This window comes from Furipterus horrens, unplaced genomic scaffold (assembly GCF_987537825.1).
Source record: "Furipterus horrens unplaced genomic scaffold, mFurHor1.1.pri manual_scaffold_17, whole genome shotgun sequence".
NCBI classification, from domain to species: Eukaryota; Metazoa; Chordata; class Mammalia; order Chiroptera; family Furipteridae; genus Furipterus; species Furipterus horrens.
In genome coordinates, this window is record NW_028327187.1 from 10,601,903 (window position 1) to 10,618,788 (window position 16,886).

The 16,886-nt window shown below is 47.5% G+C and overlaps 1 protein-coding gene across 2 annotated transcripts in view; it reads left to right on the forward strand.

The window, feature by feature from the left end:
* The window catches only part of EDA (ectodysplasin A), a 284,456-nt gene that overhangs the window by 265,685 nt on the left and 1,885 nt on the right, over positions 1–16,886 (forward strand). Inside the window, exons 3-7 of one of the 2 annotated variants that reach the window (XM_090264402.1) lie at positions 6,494–6,517; positions 11,461–11,640; positions 13,012–13,046; positions 13,982–14,033; positions 16,684–16,814. In XM_090264402.1, coding sequence (XP_090120528.1) covers positions 6,494–6,517; positions 11,461–11,640; positions 13,012–13,046; positions 13,982–14,033; positions 16,684–16,814 — 422 coding nt within the window. The remainder of the gene's footprint in view (positions 1–6,493; positions 6,518–11,460; positions 11,641–13,011; positions 13,047–13,981; positions 14,034–16,683; positions 16,815–16,886) is intronic. The other variant, XM_090264403.1, reaches the window with a different exon arrangement.

The following is a 16,886-nucleotide window of genomic DNA, read 5'->3' on the forward strand; positions in this document are numbered from 1 at the left end:
CCTTCATTTGTATATTCTTCCATTTCTTTCATTAATGTTGTGTAGTTTTCAAAATAAAGGTCTTTTACCTCTTTGGTTAAATTTATTCATATCTATTTATTCTTTTTGATGTGATTATAAATAAGATTGTTTTCTTAATTTTTCTTTCTGATAGTTCACTTTTTCATGTATAGACATGCAACATATTTTGTGTACTTATTTTGTATCTTTCTAGTTCTTAAGAGTTCTTGGTGAAGTCTTCAGGGTCTTCTGTATATAGTATCATGCCATCTGCAAATAATGAGTTTTGCTTCCTGCTTTCCCAGTTGGGTGCCTTTTATTTCTTTTCTTGCCTAAATGCTCTGGCTAGGAGTTTCATTACTGTATTGAATAAAAGCAGTAAAAGTGGGCATCCTTGTCTTGTTCCTAATCTTAGAGGAAAAGCTTCCAGCTTTTCACCTTTGAGTATGATTTTAGCTGTGGCCTTGCCGTATATGGTACATTGAGGTATGTTTCCTCTGCTTTGTTGAGAATTTTTATCATAAATTGATGTTGAATTTGTCAAATGCTTCTTCTGCATCTATTGAAATGATCATATCATTTCTGTCCTTCGTTTTGTTACTGTGGTGTATTATGTTTATTGATCTGCAGATGGCGAACCATCCCTCTGTCCCTGGAATATCCACCTGTCCTGCACTTTTGTTTGTTGGGGGGCTTTTGATTACTGATTCAATCTCCTTACTAATAGTTGGCCTTTTCAGATTTTCTACATCATCATGATTCAGTCAGGCTAAGTTGTATTTTTCTAGGAACTAATCCATTTCCTCTAGGTTGTCCAATTCTTTTGGTGAGTAATTATTCATAGTAGTCTCTTACAATCCTTTGTACTTCCATGCTATCAGTTCTTAACGTCTTCTCTTTCATTTTTCATTTCATTTATTTGAGTCCTCTTTTTGTAGGTGAGTCTAACTAAAGGCTTGTCGATTTTGTTTATCATTTTAAAGAACTAGCTCTTAGTTTCAGTGGATTTTTTTTTTTTTAGCATTTCCTTTTTATTTACATCTTTGTTTTGGGCACGGTTTTAAAATTGAGAGGAAGGTAAAGAGATTTCCTTTATATACCCTGTCCCCACGCATGCGCAAAGTTTCCCCCCATTACCAGCATCCCTCACTAGGGCGGTATATTTCTTACCATTGATGAACCTGCACTGCCACATCATAATCACCCGGATTTCCTAGTTGACCTTACGGCCCACTCTTGGTGTTGTATGTTCTGCGAGTTTGGGAGAAATGTATAATGACGTGTATCCATCTTTATAGTATTATAAAGAATATTTACAATGACCTAAAAATCCTCTGTTCCACCTATTTCATCCCCCTCTCCCTGGCAACTACTGATGCTTCTCCTGTCTATATAATTATGCCTTTTCTAGAATGTCATATAGTTGGGACCATACAGTATGCCGCCTTTTCAGATTGGCTTCTTTCACTAAGTAATATGCATTTAAGGTTCTTTCATCCATTTTCATGGCTTGATACCTCATTTCTTTTTAATGCTAAATAATATTCCATTGCCTAAATGTATCACACTTTATTTGTCCATTTACCTACTGAAGTCTTGGTTGCTTCTGAGTCTTGGCAGGCATGAATAAAGCTGATATAAATACCCACGTGCCGGTTTTTGTGTGGACATGAGTTTTCACCTTGTTTAGGTAAATACCAAAATTACTCTTGGGTTGTGTGGTAAGAGTATGTTTCCAAAAGCATTGTCTTCCAAAGTAGCTGTACTGTTTTGCATTCCCCACAGCAGTGAATGAGTTTTTGCTGCTCCACATCTTCACCCGCATTTGGTGTTGTCTGTGATCCCCACTGTGGCCATTCTAATAGGTGAAGAGTGGTACATCATTGCTGTTTAAATCTGTATTTCCCTTGTGACATAAACGCCCTTTGATGATTGATTACTTGCTGCCTGTATATCTTCTTTGGTGAAATGTCTGTTCAAGTCCCCGGCCCATTTTTCAATCACATTGTTTGTTTACGAGTGCTCTGCGTTTTTTGGGTGATGATCCTTTATAAGATGTACCTTTTTAAAATAGTTCCTCCCAGTCCAGGGCCTGTCTTCTCATTCCCTTGACATTGTCTTTTGCAGAGGGGAAGTTTTTAATTTCCATGAACTCTAGGTCAAATTATTTCTTTCATGGATCATGCCTATGGTATTGTATCTAAAAAGTCATTGTAAGTCGTTGTCATACCCAAAGTCACCTATGGATCTTTTTTTATGGTATCTCCTAGGAGTTTTGTAGTTTGCATTTTACATTTAGATCTATGGTACATTTTGAGTTAGTTCTGTGAAGGGTGTAAGGTCTGTGTCTAGACTCATTGTTTTGCTTGTGTATGTCCAATTGTTCCAGCACCATGCGTTGAAAAGACTATCTTTGTCCTATTTTACCCATTGTATTCTTTGCTCCTTGTCAAAGATCAGTTGACTAACTTTATGTGAGTTAGCATCTCCTTTTGATTCTTTCTTTGGCTTTTATTTTTTTAAATCTGCTTACATTGCCCATCTGTTCCTGCATATTATCCCGTTTTTCCCTTCCCCCCCTTAGCATGTTAATGACAGTTATTTTAAATTCCAGGTCTGATCATTCCAAAATGATCTGCCACTTCGGAGTGTGGTTCGAATGCTTGGTTTGCTTTGCCTCTTCTGACCATCTCTTTTTTGCCCTTAAGTATAGTATGCCTTATCATTTGGGGATGAAAGCTGGATGTGATACACTGGGTCAAAGCAACTGAGGTGCGCAGGCCTGGAAGTTTTCTCTTTATCTGACTAAGAGTTTGGCTGTGTTCACTATTTGCTGTAGGTGTGGTGTGTCAGAGGCTAAAATGTCTTCTCTTGCTTCTGTTTTCGTCTCCTCTTACTGTCTTGGAGTGTCCCTAGCAACTCCTTAGCGGGGTCTGAGACATGTAGCTTTCTCAGTTGTAATCCCTTGTTATTGCACAGGAAGCCGGCGGGGCTGCTGGTGAACTGTGGGTAGGGGCAAGTCTCCCGCAGCCCTACGTTAGGCCTCAGTGTTTTCCTGTGCCTGGGTTGGATCCTGCCTCCCAGGTCGGCGAGGCCCAGGCAGGGCCACCGGCAGGCTCTGATGACGTCACAATGGCTACATTTGTAAAAATGTTGTCTAATTCCTCACATTACCTCGTTTTCATGTCTTCATGTCTTCTTCCAAGCTTTACTTCTTAAAGATTTTATTTATTTACTTTCAGAGAGAGGGGAAGAAAGGGAGAGATACATTGGTCAGTTGCCACGTGTGTTTCCCCAACTGGGGACCTGGCCCACAACCCAGGCATGTGCCCTGACTGGGAATCACACTGGCGACCTTTTAGTTAGCAGGCTGGCACTCAAGCCACTGAGCCACACCAGCCAGGGCCACAATGGCTACTTTTGTTCTCCCCTTGACAGTAGCACAGGGAATTGTTCTTCAGTCTTCATAGAGAGAACCTGGTAGGGCTGCTAAAGGTGAAACTCATGAAATCATGGTGGCCTCTCTAAGACTGGACCCTCTTGGAGTTTTCAGCTCTTAAGCTACTCCATACTGAGCCTCCGTTATAGTTTGCTAGTGTTCTTACTGATACTGGGTTTACCTGGAAAGCTGTGATTCTGTTTCTCCATTTTTAGAATAGCAGTTGGCCTTCTGACTTCGATTCTCTGATTAATCTAAGAATAGCTGAATTTTAAGTTTGTTGTGAGTGTAGGAGTGATCATCCCAAGTTCTTGAGATGTCATACCACAAACTGGAAGTATATACATTTCTTTTTAAGTTTTCAAAGCACATCTAGACTAACATGAATCTTTCTGAGGTTTCAGCTTACCTTAAAATACCTGTGGGCTGTGGGAGCTAGTGCAACTTATTTAATCCATCTCTTCATTGGTAAAATAAGCGTAACAATACCCGCTTTGCTGGGTCCTTATGAGGCCTACATGAGTTATGTAAAGCAACTAGCAAAGTGCATTGCTCAAATGTAGTCAATAGGTGTTAGCTTTTATTTATTACCTCGTCTATCCCCATCAGAACCCTAGGTCTGGAATAGAGACACAGTACACAAAGTGTTCCCTAATTTAGAAGGTGAAGAATCAGCCCTGGGTGGCGTGGCTCAGTAGATTGAGCACCGGCCTGCGAACCAAAGGGTCGCAGGTTCGATTCCCAGTCAGAGCATATGCCTCGGTTGCGGGCCGGGTCCCCAGCTGGGGGCGCCCGAAAGGCAACCACACTTTGATGTTTCTCTCCCTCTCTCTCTGAAAAAATAAATTAAATAAAATCTTTTTTAAAAAAAAAGATGATGAAGAATCAGAAGGATAGGATTGCTTGCCCTATGGTCAGCTTGTGGTGGAGTCGGGACTGGAATCTGGTTAGGACAGGTGCCGGCCTCCAGGGCACCAGATCCTCTTTTCTAAGTGCTGGGTAGCAAGTTGCATGCCCACATTGATCAAAACCTGTCAGAGCTCGATTGTGCTCCTATGAAAGCAGTCCCAGGGACTGTGCGGCTGTCTTTCCGACTCCAACGCATTTGTGGGGTTTGCCTACAGAAAGCGTGATGGTTAGGAAGCGGGAATTGGAATGATAGGGAAATGTCGCCTGTTACCATAGAAACAGATGTGTGATAGTGGCCATCCTCGGAGTAGGTATGAGAAAGGTTCTGAATCATGTGGAAAAAATAAGTGAATATATCTAAAAGGTCATAGAGCTCAGCGGGGGTTACTGCTTTTACTCCAGCTCTAAATGCTCATATCTAGTATCATGTAGTCCTAGCTCCCTGGCATCCTCTCTGGAAGCTGGGAAATGACAGTGGCCTCCAGCGAAAGGAATGGCTATAGCCGTTGTAGAGCCAGGGATTATAGGTTCATGTTGGAACTCATAAGAATTATTTACTGGCCATGGTGAACTATACAAGAACAAAAAGGAGCTCCTCTACTGCTGAGCCGATGTACTGACGAGCCCTTGTGGGAAATAAGATACCGTGTAATAACAGTCTCGTCCATACTCTTTCATCCTCATTTTTCCCAAGGGATGTGCCAAGTGGCTGCTGAGCGGGCACTCTCAGAGCATGCCGCGGTGACACAAGGGGATGTGGAAGAAAGGACTGACTCTGAGCCCCTTCTTGCTCTCAGCAATCTTCCTGTTATGGGCATTTTAGAAAATAAAAACAAAAACTCCGAGATGAGAAAAGTGGAAAAGGGAGGACAAAAGAAGAGAAATTTATATCCATAAGTGCAGCAGGTTGCTAAACTCAACTGCAAAACACCCCTTGCACGTAATGATACCTCCTGTTGCACATGAAATTCCTTTGCCAGGGAAGTCGCCACAGACATTGATTGGTTTTCAAGGGACTGATGAGCTTGCACAGCTGTCACTCCTCCAGGCTGGGGACTTTCTGACTTCCGATCTGGCCTGCTCAGATACCAGCTCTGAAAGAGCCTGCATGAGAGCTAACATCACTGCAGGTGCGACGCGAGGCCACAACGAAATGACAGATGGAAATAGGTTCTGTAAACTGCAGGACAACATCCAAACACGTGGTGTTATTTTCATAAGCTCCGTGGTTTAATGTCCCACGGTGTCCTTGTGGGAGTGTGGAGCAGATTTCGAATACCTTTTGCTAAAGAAAATAAAAGTGAGAAAAAAAGAAAGATAAGGAAATCAAATGTACCTACAGAATGAAGAAAATTGAGTCCCCTGGAGGGAAAAACCTGTGTGGGAGGCACCTAAACTGAACATATGTGTGTAGTGGCTGTCACTTAACTATATGACAAAAGCCTTGGGTTTTCTGAGTGCCCTCAAGTGATTAGAGTTATTTTCTTTGGAAGTAAGTCCCAAGAAAAATGCTTGTGATTTCATTGTCAATAAAACTGTTGACACTTCTCTTAAAGTGCCTGTTAACTAACGGTAAATTACAACGCGAGCGCATGTGGCCCCCACATGAATCTACTATGGTTACACTGTTTTAATTACTAACGATTTCAATCACGATAAGGAAGTGATGGAAAAGTAAACTGCCGCTGCTCCGCTCCTTCCACGAAAATGACCCCTATTTTCCTTCCAGATGCGACCTGTGACACTTCAGATGAGTTCCTCACCTGAATGCATGACTCTTCAATCTCAGGACTCGCAGAATTATCAGAATGCCGTCCTAAGATTGTTGAGTTCTGCGTTTCTGGGTATCACAGCTCTGTGGAGAAGCAGCCATTCATTCCCTCACTGCAAGGGCATCCCGAGAGATGTTTCCCTCCCTAGGAAATAATCTTCCTTGTAACTTTCTTGTGAACAACAGGCAGAAAAACACTCAGAAGTGGACTGGGGAAGTTTGATAGTTGGGAGACACCTTGCCGATGACCTCATCGGTGGCATGGGGCTCCCTCAAATTGGCAGTGTCGTGGGGTCCCTCCTGTAATTTCTTGGAGAATAAACATTTTCTGACAATTTCCAGTGACTTCATTTTCTATTTTCTCTTTGTAACAGGTCCAGTTAAAAACAAGAAAAAGGGTAAGTCAAATTCCTGATTTGATTTTTTTCTTTTTTAATTGCTCTTTTATCATGTCTTTTCTAAAATTAGAAGAGAAACCCATCCAGGGAGTGAGGTTTCCATGGTTCTAGTCTTTTGATGCTGGTTGTCCGTTATTTTATTCAATAACATGGTATCTTCGCGAGTGTTGTAGCTTCCAAGAAACAAGAAAATAAGAGATTGCTTTTCAGTGTTGACCTGCAAAAGATAGAACTGCTTCTCTGGCAACGTAGGAACATTCGTTTTGTTTTCCTTTCTTGCTCCTTCTTCTGTACAAATTAGTTTTTATCTCTTTCCTTTATTTTTCCTCGCTCTTTCTCTGCTCTTTCCCTGCTCTTTCCCTGCTCTCCTTCTTTCTCATTCTTCCCTTCCTTTACCAAATCAGTGATGTGCCGTGAATGAAGGCCTGAGGTAGGAACTAGGGATACTACCTCCTTCCTGAGAGATGTCAGGACCCAATTTCTTGACCTAAAACTTATCCCTATCATATTTCTAGGTAGTCAGGGAAGGTAGTTCTTGCTTCAGGGTTTCAATATCATTTTCCCTGTAATGGAAAACCTAGGCTGGAGTCATCCTCTATTCTTTTTCGCATCTTCAAAGAAACTAGTTGGGCAGATCCATGGCACCTTCATTAGGTCAGTAAGTCTCTGGTGACTTGCCACAGAACTAGCCCAAGAACTTGTACAAGGACTTGCTCACCAGAGGAGAACCCAGACGGAACGGGTTCCACAGTAGAGGTCCAGGCAGTCTGGTTCGCTCCAGAGCACTGAAACAGCGTACTACGAAACCAGTTATAAGTACTGGGTTGGTCACAAAGTCCGCAATGTTTTTTCCATAACATAAAAGACACATTTTTCATTTTCACCAATAACTATATTGATTTAGATATTTTGAGCATGTGGGCTGTCTCCCGCCATTGGCTTCTAGTGGGCAGAGGCCAGGGGTGCTGCTAAACACCTTCCAACTCATAAGGCAGCCCCACGGCACAGAATTGTTTGGCCAAAATGGCAAGAGTACCAAGAAACGTCACAAACCACTTTTGACACATTCGGTCAGTCACAGCACCTTCTTGATACACTGCACAAATGTTTTTTTGTGTTTCAGTTGAGCTTTTACCTATCTTAAAATGATAAGGCAGAATATGCCAAAAATCTTTCGTATTTTCTGCCGTCTTCAATATTAAAATGACTGCACAAAAATGCACCAATTTTGATGGGTTTTTTTTAATGCACGCTGATATGACAGCTGTCACAATACAGTCTAACTATATTGTTTCAAATGAAGTTAAAGACAACTAAACTGTACTAGAGCCATCCTATGGAAAAAAACTAAACAAACTCTTTTGTAAATCCAATAACTATTTGTTACTGTGTTCTGACCTAGGAGGAAAATAGAGTGAAATTAATGATGTTCCATTAAAATGCTTTAAGTGAAATGATTCTGTCTGTTAAGATTTCTGGAGCTTTATGGAATACATTAGCGTCCCCTGACTAGGCCACAAAGACTGGCTTCGGCTGCGGCCTCCCATTTCTCTGAACACTAGGGTCCTCCGGTGGCTTGGGGTGCCGTGGCCCAGGGGGCAAACCCATATCCCTGCTGTAAAGAAGCTGCGAGCTGGCCTGGCCTCCTGCACACCTGAGCTGAGCGAAGTTGGAAAACAGCCAGAGAGCCAGAGAGCGAGAGTCAATGAGGGAACGTTTCTCCGTGGAGCCTGGGCATTCCCCAAGATAGTCTGTCTTTGAAGAAAGTAAATTTGACTTTCAAACACCTAGTTTTTAACTCTTGTAACATTCCTTTAAGACAGAAATTATAACGAGCCCAGAATGCTCACCTGGTTTGAACAGGGACACCCTGTGCTCCTAAACACTAGGCCAGGGGTGACTTTCCTTTTTTCTTTTTCCTTTTATAACGATTTTATTTATTTTTTATTTACTTATTGTTAGAAAGAGGAGAGGGGGAGAAACTTCAATGTGCAAGAGAAACAATTGGTTGCCTTTCGTGCGCCTCCAGCTGGGGACCTGACCCACAACCCAGGCATGTGCCCTGACTGGGAATTGAACCGGTGGCCCTTTGGTTCACAGACGGGCACTCAATTCACTGAGCCATGCCAGCCATGCCAGCCAGGGCTGCTTTTTTTCTACTTGCTTTTTCACTAGGTAGTGAAGAAGCATCGTATGTTCGTCGGGAGTAGAGATGCAGAAATGAAGAAAAACATTCCTTCCCTCCCAAATCTCCCAGTGTAATTAAAATTGTGGAAGCACACACGAATTAGTACAGTATAGTAAAAATAATAATAATAATAGTACCATAGAAGCACAAACAGCATGCCGTGGGAACACAAAGAAGGAACGAGTGGTCCTCCTTGGGGGAGGGATGGGCCAAATCTCAGAGAAAACAGTATTTGACCTGGACTTTGAGGGATGAAGAGAAAAGAGAGGGAAGGACCTACCGACCAAGGGAACAGCACACGTGAAGGAACGTGGCATGTTCGGGGGAAACAGCACGAACACTAGTGGGTTCCCAGAGAGCTGGGCGCATGTGTGGTGGGAGGCAGCACCCCGCTGTAGTGCTATCCATGGGTGAACCCCGCTGGCACCAACCAAAGACAGCTGGCTAGGGTTAGAGGCTGTGGGCCTGAGCTGCGCTGTCGGTGCCTCTGGCAGGGACTCGGTCGCTGGCCCCCACTGCTACCTTGTATGTGGGCCTTAAACGTTTACATTGGTTGAAGGTAGACTCAGGGAATAGGCACGTGCCTGAAGAGGCAAATTGGGTTGTTTATTTCGTTTCCGTTCTTTAATGGAATTTCCCCCCTTCTCTCTCTCTCTCCCTCCCTCTCTCTCTCTCCCAGCACCCCCCGCCCACCCCCTCTCTCCCTCTCTCTCCTCTCGTGCACACGCACTTTTGCTTTTCGTTGTTCTTTCAGCAGTGTGGACTAGGCTAAAAGGTTAGCAAAATACCCTTTCGGGAAGGTTAGCTTTGAAAAGAATGTTTGTACTTTTTCGTGGAAAACTATAAAAGGGTAGCTTTCGAAGGACAAGTGTTTCTGGGCTTTTTGCAGCACGAAGCGTTCTGGTAAAGTAAGGAAATCCGCAGAAAGAATTCTATCCTGTAAAGTCATCTTCTTGGCCCAGGGGTCAGGGGTCAGGCTTCTCGTGGGCCAGTGTCCCGAAGCTACGCAAGTACGAGGAGCGCGCTTGCCTGACCCCAGTTGCCGGGGGGGCAGAGGGGATCAGCTGCAGAACTAGACCACAGCGACAGCTTCTCCCCAAAAGCCTTCTAACATTTCCTAAGTGAACATTCTCTGTTTACACTGCGACCACTATTCTTTCTGACTGGAGGAGTTTCTGGCTGTGATTCTTCCAAAACGGCATTAGCAATCACAGGAGACTCACAGTCTTGACACTAGAGTTTGTGCTGCCCACAGAACCCCCCCTCTAGCTTGAGAATCCCAGGCAGGCCTGGAACTTCTGGGACACAGCAGCCGAATAGGCATGGGCCTCTGTGTGCATGCTGCCCAGGGTATAAGGAGGGACAAGCAGACCTCACAGCAAGGCCAGGCAAGTTTCCTGACTGCCACAGGGGTAAGTCATTCCTCCTTAAGGAACCCCAGTCTTGGGAGGAAACAGAGAAATTGCCAGTGGAGAAGCTGAGGCTCAGGAAGAGGAAGGCATTTGCCCAAAATGTTCCCATGTCAGATTTGGGGGCTTACGGCCTTATCTCCTGACGACAGATTCCACGTTCTTTCCACTACACTAGCTGGAATTGAAATTTGGGTGCTGAATAAGCCTTCCTTGGAAGCTACCCAAATCTGAAGGGACATGGCTTTCCTGTTCAGCATCTTGAAATTGGCTAGATCGGGAAGGCGGGGACATCCGATAGTTTCCTAAGGACAGTGAAGGGGCTAAATTAGCTCCTGCCACCAGGTCTTCTCGGCTCCAGGGGCTGTCCCAGGAGAGCAGCCTCTGCACCTGCCTTCCTGCCCTTTCTGAATGAAAGGCCCCAACATGACCCCTTCCATATGCAGATGTGGCCAGACAGGGACCACTAGAAATCAAGACAGGCTTCTCCTGCCTCGTGGGAGCAGTGAATTGAGCAGGGAATTGGAGTCAGTAAGGGGTTATTTAAGTGAGACTCGGGGATTCCATTTTTTTTTAAGATTTTATTTACTTACTTTTAGAGAGACAGGAAGGGAGGGAGAAAGAGAGGGAGAGAATCATCAATGTGTGGTTGTCTCTCACATGTTCCCAACCCCTGGGGACCTGGCCCACAACCCAGGCATGTGCCCTGACCAGGAATGGTGAAGACACCGAAGCGTTATCTGATAAAAAGCTTCCGTTCCAGATATTTCCATCAAAGTGTCAGAAAGTGGTGAAGGGAAGAAGGAGACACCCATCTGACCACCTGCAGTCCTTGAATTGGGCTGCACAGAGCAGAGGACTAAATGCGAGGAGCCAGAAGTTTGGGCTCAAGTGCACGGTTAAGGCTCAGTGAACGTGACTGCATCCTGGCATGACTATTAGAAGGACCGGAACGTGGAAGAAGAGGATCAAGACTGGCTGGCCTGGCCACTTGGCAATTCAGGCTGAAATGTCCCCTCCTGGTTGAAGCCTTTCCTGACCCCTTCAGTACTTTTCCCCCACCACAAATGTAGCACTTCTCCCTTCTTGTCACTCTGCCTGTTCTTCCTCACTAGACTGAGCTCCTTGAGGGCCATTGATTCCTATTTTCTTCAACCCTGGCTCTAGAAATGATTGCTCATGAAAGGGCAGAGAGAGAGAAGGTGCGGGATGATCAAGATGTTCCCCTCTTTAATAGCGAGAATCCCCGGAGTGCTGACTTTTTGGCGTTGGAAGGCCACAGAGCTCCTGGCAGTGTACGTTCTCAGTCAGTAACTCCAAACGTGACACCGAATCTTCTCTTTCAGGAAAGAAGGCAGGACCTCCTGGGCCCAATGGCCCCCCGGGACCTCCGGGACCTCCAGGACCCCAGGGACCCCCGGGGATTCCAGGGATTCCTGGAATTCCGGGGACAACCGTTATGGGACCGCCTGGGCCTCCAGGTCCTCCCGGTCCTCAAGGACCCCCTGGCCTCCAGGGACCTTCTGGTGAGTTCCCGGTTCCCCGCCCTCGCCCAGGCTCCTTTGCCAGCGCGTGAATAGAGCAGAGCTGGATGGTCCTGAGAGCTGGATCCAGTGGGGCTGGTGGCAGTGCTGAGCGATGAGAGATGCCGGTCCCCTGGCTTGGTGTAAAACAAGAGATGAAACAAGCCAGCAGGTCTGAGCGGCTCTCACTTCTCGTTTATAGCAACCTGCCTAGGACTGGTCTCCTGATCTTGACCTGTCTCAACCCCTTCCATCACAAGCCCCCCCCCCCCCCCCACCTTGCTCTTGGCCTCCTGGTAGTGAGCCAGTCAACTCCTGTGAGCCTGAGCCAGAGGCCCTGAGGGTTCGCTGACGTTCCTGCAGGAGACAGAGTGGGGCTGATTTCCAGCATGTAGCCCCTGTGCTGACGCTGATATGGGGGCCGTGTTGGGGACTGCACAAGATACCAGCCCTAGAGCAGGCTCGTCCCATGAACTCTAAGGTGCCCTTCCCATAGAGGGAGCAGCTGATGGCCATGGAAGGAGCACCCCCAGGCCCCACGCCTGTGCTGTGGAAGAACAGAGTGCTCCTTGCACCACATCCTTACCCTACCTCGCGGCCCATTCAAATAGCACTTAACGTCTTTGCAGCTTTTCCTTTGCTCCCAGAAAGGCAACCAAGCAAGAGGCAGGGATGCAGATCCAAACGTGCCTAATGGGACTTCCTGGGCCTCAGACCCCCTGGGGCTGGCTCGGGTTTTCCTTTCCCTCTCCCGCTCCCCTCCTGTATCGGAGGGTTTAAAGAACTGGACTCTTTGCCACTGACCTGTGTGGGTCCAAGAATTCTGTAGCAGAATTCCAACTCTTTGACTCCTAGTTCAAACAGGGCTGATCAGTTTTACCGTGGCCATAGGAGTTGAGGTTGGGAGATGGGTATTTTTGGTTCAGTCTTACCGGGAATATTAATTGAGCACTTTCTATGTGTGAGAGATACATGGATAAGTGGTCCCTGTTCTCATGTCGTTTATGTCCTAGAAGAGTAGAGAAACGATTTTGGGAAGTAAGGTATTTGCAAATCGCAATGTCGTCCATGGAAGAAACTAACAGAAGGGAAGGAAAAGTCAAAAGAAGCAAACAGCACTGTCTCGGGGTCGCACAGTGACAGGAATGCTCTCACATCTGTGCATGTGGGTGCTCAGTGGGACTGGCCTTGGGCCAGCATTGGCAAAAGGCCACTTTCCCTGCCGGGTGCCAGGCCCACTGGAGACACAGGTCAGGGACAAGTGAGACAATAGGGATGTCCTCTCCCTTAACAAGGCTCCCTCCTCAGGCTGCCTGGGGAGGAGGAAGGACAGTAGAATAGACCTGCCCCTGAGTGTCCTATCCTGTTTTGCAGGTGCTGCTGATAAAGCTGGAACTCGAGAAAACCAGGTTGGCTGGGAACTGCTCTCATCCTGGGGAGGAGGGAAGGCCATAGGCTAGATCCACCTTTGAGTGCGCTCCCTGTTAAATTTGCTGAGGCTTTATTTCGTGAGGATACAGTGGAGATCCTGAGGGTTTTCTCTCACAGCCCCTTCTCATCTCTGAACAGAAAAGCTTTGCCCCGGGGTCTGCCTTGAGCTAAGGGAACGGAGACTTCCCGGGCCATTTCTCCCCACTGCACAGGAGACAGAGTCCCCGTATCCACACACAGTAGGCAGCTAAAATGGGCCACCAGTCAGGCCCCATCCACCTGGGGCTCCCACTCCCCCATCCGCTCCAGACACCTTGTCGGCACTCAGACCGCCAGGGATCAGGAGCTTAGAAGTTGAAGGGTATGTCCTTGACAATCAGCCAAGCAGCTCCAGCCCCAGGCCAAGGCCAGCCTGGGCTTCTTTCTGCCTTAACTGTCTGAAGGGCTCCTCCCTAGTCTATGAGCTTCCTAATCAGTCTGTATTGGCAGGTCCTGCTCCCCTGCCTCGTCTCAGCTCAGCCGCCCTCACTACAGCTGTTTGGCCCTAGTTAAATGTGCACAGCTGCACGCTGCTTGGCGGCTTCCAAGGCAATTTTGTCTCCATCACCTCATTTGATCTTCAGACATCCCCGAGAGAGGGGCCAGAGATTCTCCTAATTCCCATTTTACAGTTAGGGAAACAAGGCTCCAAGGCACTGCATCTGGCGGCGGCCACGGAACTGTTATCAAGTGGCCGAGCTACCGAGTCATATGACCATCCAGTCCCAGTGTTGCTGCTAGCCTCCCGAGAAGGGAAGAGGGATCAGCATTGGAATCCAAAAGGCAGGGAGAGGCGGAAACAAGGAAACTTGGTGGCTGAGCGGGCAGTCATTTCTCACGGTGACCCCTCTCTCTGTCCTTCTCATCCTCTCAGCCAGCTGTGGTGCATCTGCAGGGCCAGGGCTCGGCAATTCAAGTCAAGAATGGTAAGAGTCCAAGTAGGCTCTGTCGCTAAGGTGGGGCTTCCCCTCTTCCTTACCCCCAGCTTCCAAATAATCAGCCGGCCTAGCTCCTCCGGGGCCCTGAGGGACCCTGGGCACTACTCCATTTTGCCCTCTGCTGTCTGTCCTGGGTAATTGCGTGTACCAAGACCAGTTGCTACACCCCCCAGATTGCAATTAGAAACACTGCTCAGGAAGCTGAAAGGGACTTGAAACACCATGTAGACAGGAAATTGTTGGGAGAGGGAGGCTCCGTCAGAGTCACCCGGAGGCGAACATAGAGAGTTTGATCAACATTTTCACAGTGCAAATCAGAGAAGGGGAAACGACATAAACTTAAATTCCTGCTTGATGGCTTTGCACAGGGAGGCCGGGGGCATGCTGGGCTCTCCAGGAAACACTCAACACTAGTATCTACAGAAACGGAAGACAGGGTTAAGGGGTTTCAGAAACACTGATGTAATGAAATCCCTGCATTTAAACGACGGGGAAACAGAGTCCCTGAGAGATTGGGCAATAGCATAATTAGTCCCACTACGTGCTTCCTTTGTCTTTTATTTGATCCTCACAACAACCCTGTGAGGTAGGTGTTAGCTCCTTCTTGCAGAGACTGAAACTGCAGCTCATAGAGAGGTTATTTAACGGGCCCAAGATTTCAGCTAAGGGCAGGAGCGCGGATTCAAAACTGCATCTGTCTGGCTCTTTCCACTGCTCTATGTGTGCTCGCTGCACTGGATGAGTAGGATTATTTTCTTCCCCGAAGAGACCTGAACATTCATTAAAGAACAGTACTTTGAAATAATGTCCAGTCCCCAGAGTGCGCAAAGCCGAAACGCACAAACCCCCAGGAGGCTTGGGAAGCAGCAAGCCAGCCAAGATGCCAGATGCTTTCAGAGCTTGGAGGGGAAAGGAAGGGCTGTGAGTGCGGGTGCAGTGAAGGAAGGTTCAGAAACCTGCCACAGCAGGGACAGCCTAGAAGAGCCCAGCCAGTCCTCAACTGGCTGGGCCAAGCTTGCTTGCTTGCTTGCTTTTTCTTTTAAGATTTTATTTATTTATTTTTAGAGACAGGGGAAGGGAGGGAGAAAGAGAGACACATCACTGTGTGGTTGCGTCTCATGCACCCCCACCTGGGGACCTGGCCCGCAACCCAGGCATGTATGTGCCCTGACTGGGAATCGAACCGGTGACCCTTTGGTTCACAGGCAGGCACTCAATCTACTGAACCACACCAGCCTAGGGCTGGACCAAGCTCTCTTAAGGACAGGACGCAGCTACATACTGCTCTGCCACCTGGGTCCCTGACCTAATAGCCTCAGAAATACACAGGTTGGAGCTGAATGGCACCACAAAGCCCAAGTGGTCCTGCTGGGACCAGGTGCCTTGGGCCCTGGGGCTGTTGGGGCTTGAGCCCTGACCAGCATCCATCCAGGGAGGAGTGAAACAGTCGGGGAATAGACATGTTTGGGTGCCTGGATGGGTGGCCTCAGTGTTTATTCTCTGCCAGAAGCTACTGATTTTGCTCCTGCTACCACATTACAAGATTAGTCCCAATCCCTCTAGGCCAGTCCCCAGTTGCAGTCTATGCTGATCTTTAGTTCCTCTGGGGGAGGGGGGAGTCATGCAGAGCAGTTTTGAAGGGACTGGGCCAGGGGATTTCCTAACTCCTATCGCATCTACCTATCACTTCAAGCAGTGATGGCCACCTTTTCCAGAAGGGTGGTCTCCTCACACCTCCTGAGCCTAGCCAAGGATGAATGTTCCAAATGTCCTTTCTTGGGCAGAGAATGGACAGTTTCGAGGGAGGAAGGCATCCCCCCTCATTCTGCCAGATGGAGAGGAAAGCTCGGATTCTACCCTCCCATGCTGGTTCCCTGTGTCCAGCCAGGGCAGCATGACGGCCCCTCCACCCGGAGTAGGCTGATGCTGAGAGACAGAAGCACTGCTGAGGTGCCTTGGCTCCCCGTGGCTGGTTCTAATGCTGCTGGCGATCTGCCCCCCCCACCCCCCATCAGCGCGGCTCTCCCCTGCAGAGCTCTTATTACTGGTGCTCACCTCTGGGTGCCATGAGGCCTGACACACCCCGATCCCTGAGGTCCTCCAGGGAGACCATTGTGGGGTCCTAGGGAGCCTTTCTAGAAAGGACTGTGTGTAGAGGCGTCTCTTACGGAGAAGGAGCAAACCCATGAACCTATAAGACAATGGAGGGATTTAGGAGTTGTGGCTGGTGAAATAAAGTGGAATAGTAAGAACTAGCCTGCCACTCAGTGTCTGAATTTTGCCTGTGCAGGCCCCGGGATAACAAAGAAAATAGGTCAGTGTGCCCACTCTCTCCTCACTGCCCAACTAGGAGGTGTTGGTTAACGACCATTCCAGATGGGGAAGGGGGAGGCAGGGGGGGGTTAGGGATGGAGAGGAAGACAGACAGGCAAACTCCAGGGGCCTGAGGCCAACCTGGCAGCTATTTTACAAACAGAAAACTTCCTGTGCTTCCAAATGCTGTTCTGACACCTGGGCCTCCCGGGCTTGCCAGATTGCACTGGGACAGGGGTGGGGCTGTGTATGCTTGAGATTTCTTGTTTCTATTGCCCGGATTCTTCTGACACGTGCTGAGTGACCGCCCTTCTCTCATACTGAGATCTTTCAGGTGGAGTGCTCAATGACTGGTCTCGCATCACGATGAACCCGAAGGTGTTTAAGCTGCACCCCCGCAGTGGGGAGCTGGAGGTACTGGTGGACGGCACCTACTTCATCTATAGTCAGGTAGAAGTGAGTACGGTCTTAGGCCTAACTCTTCTTATATCCAGAATGCAGATCCGGTGCAGGCCACATAGGGGCACT